This window comes from Charadrius vociferus, unplaced genomic scaffold (assembly GCF_000708025.1).
Source record: "Charadrius vociferus isolate BGI_N301 unplaced genomic scaffold, ASM70802v2 scaffold662, whole genome shotgun sequence".
Lineage (NCBI taxonomy): Eukaryota > Metazoa > Chordata > Aves > Charadriiformes > Charadriidae > Charadrius > Charadrius vociferus.
Window position 1 is genome coordinate 906,604 of NW_009647412.1, and position 2,371 is coordinate 908,974.

The 2,371-nt window shown below is 44.1% G+C and overlaps 1 protein-coding gene across 1 annotated transcript in view; it reads right to left on the minus strand.

The window, feature by feature from the left end:
• CRLF3 (cytokine receptor-like factor 3) overlaps nucleotides 1-2,371 on the minus strand; it is an 11,429-nt gene that overhangs the window by 2,707 nt on the left and 6,351 nt on the right. The window contains exon 6 of the mRNA XM_009880243.1: nucleotides 2,158-2,290. Coding sequence (XP_009878545.1) covers nucleotides 2,158-2,290 — 133 coding nt within the window. The remainder of the gene's footprint in view (nucleotides 1-2,157; nucleotides 2,291-2,371) is intronic.

The following is a 2,371-nucleotide window of genomic DNA, read 5'->3' on the forward strand; positions in this document are numbered from 1 at the left end:
TTTCCCTACCAGATTTTGATTTTTCAGCAATTAATAACCAGCCCAAGTACGGCACAGAGCATCACTGCACAATCTCCGAAGCTTCGCTTTACTCGGCTGATTCTTCCTATCGCATTAACAAAGTTTTTCTCCAGCCTATGATCCCTGGGACTTAAAAATTTTAAAATCCCACGGAACACATGGTAGGAACAATGCTCAGTGGGACTCTGTTCCAACCCCTTCTCACCACTTCCAATGCTGAAGAGCAAAACCTTGCCTCTGCCACTGAACCAGTTCAACCACCACCAGTTTCCATTTGTGTCAGAGGACAGAGAAGTAGATCTGTGGGCGATCACACACGCTTCCTTTGCATGAGCTGTCAGTAGAGTTGTGGTGGGCTCCTGACAGTCAGGCTGATCTTCACAGGGCTTCTGCTGGATGATCCCAAACCACCAGCCTGGCCAGACTGCCTGCGCCTGCCCACGCCAAGCAAAAGCTTCAGGAGCAGCTGCAGAGCACTGTGGAGAAACCTTCCCCTTCCTACGGGCAGCTCTCTGAAGGCTGCAAAGAAACAGGAGGAGCCTTGACTTTAAGCAACGATGTTTTCCTACAACTTGTCCAAACGCCTCACCTCAGAGGGTAACTAGAGCAGCCTGTCTTTAAAGAGCAGATACAAAGTTTTGCATTTACCACAGCTTCACTTTTCATTGATGAGGTATTCCGGTGTTTCGAATGCGAAAGAATACAAAGCTGCTTTACAAACATCTGTAACGTGAACCTTGCTTACTTGTTTTGCTCTGCAAGTCACTTATCCCCTTGTGAATATACTTTTGTTTCAACAGATGGAGAAAGCCAAGCGCCAAGTACTACATCTCCCTGCTCAGGAAAATCTCCCACTCTTTCAAACAGGAAGCTTCTCTTGGACCTTGGAAGAAGAACACAACCGATTTTTGAGGTTGTCTTCAATCTTAAGATTTGTGTCATTATAGTTCTTGTGGACATGTGTTTGTTAGTGCTCTGCCATCCTGAAACAATCTCCTCTTGGAGAGGAGTCCACATTACCAAAATGTCAAGCAAAAGATTTTCATGTGTTACCAATAAAAAAAGATAAAAGGCATTGGTCTGAAAGAGAACCAAGGGAAACCTCAAAGTTCTGCCTTTAATTTCACAGGCATTTCTGAGCCAAGAGATGTTAAATCTAGCAGCAGATTTCAAATGAAGGCTTTAGATCTTTTTATCCCATCTCAGACAGGACAACTGAATACATCCTCATACTACAACCATCTGAAGTTAAGATAATTCATGATCAGGAAGGGAGAAATGAAACACCATGGAGTAAGTTACAAAAATATCAGGAACAACCCCCTTAAACTGCCTTTGGGGGTTTTCTACTGTACAGCAAGTAGTTTTATTTAACCAAGGAAAGATGGAATAAAGCTTCACAGTCTCCGAGGTCTGTAATTACAACTGACATATCCACAAGGAAGCTCCTCATACCCCGTTAAACAGCATCACTGCAGGGACCCAACTACAGGCAACAAAGCTGCCAAAGTTTTTAATCACCTTCTGTGTCAAATGAAAAGCCTGAATTTCACAAAGTCCCTTCTCCATTCGAGCTTCTAATGCCAGTTTCAAGTAGTAGTCTCATCACCATTAATGATCTCAGACGTTAAAGACATCAGTGACAGACTGCCATCCTTACCTGTCCCAGCAGCACATACAATGTTTTCACGTCCAAAACAATCAAAGCACGTGGATAGTCCAGGAGGGAAAGCGCCACTGACCCAAGATTAAAAAGAGCCAGTGTTGAGCCTCTGCTGACTTCTGACCAGCCAGTAACAGCTGCTACAAAACTCAACAAAGTTCAATATTCCAGAGTTTTGCTCAGCACGGGCTATATTTTACCACCCCCCAGGAGTTCACTCGTGTCTCTGTTTTAGATAGGTGCAGGTCCTACAAAAACATCAGGTGTTTTCCTAAGGAGCCAGGAAGTAGAAGTAAAGAGAAAGAAGTTCAGACTTCACACAGACACGCTACCCTGACTGGGGCTGAGCTGATGTGAAAAATCAAACATGCATTGTGGCTCGGGTTTACATACAATTCAGGTGTAAGGGACTAGAGAAGGAAGCCTGGGTCACAGGAGATGCAGCAGAGAACCGCTACCCAGAGAGTACTTGCCTGAACGTTAACGTTTGCCCACAGAAATAAGTAGGAGCTTTGGAGTAGAGCACACCGCATGACTGAGAATCATTTCGAAGCGCTATGTTTCTTCGACTGCTCAAGCTGTAACCCTCCAAACCCGTTGTCCATTCTTCAAAGAAAGAAGAAAAAAAAAAAAAAAAAAAAAGAAGCATGAACCTCAACTAGACCAGCTACTGTCTGGGCAAAGAAA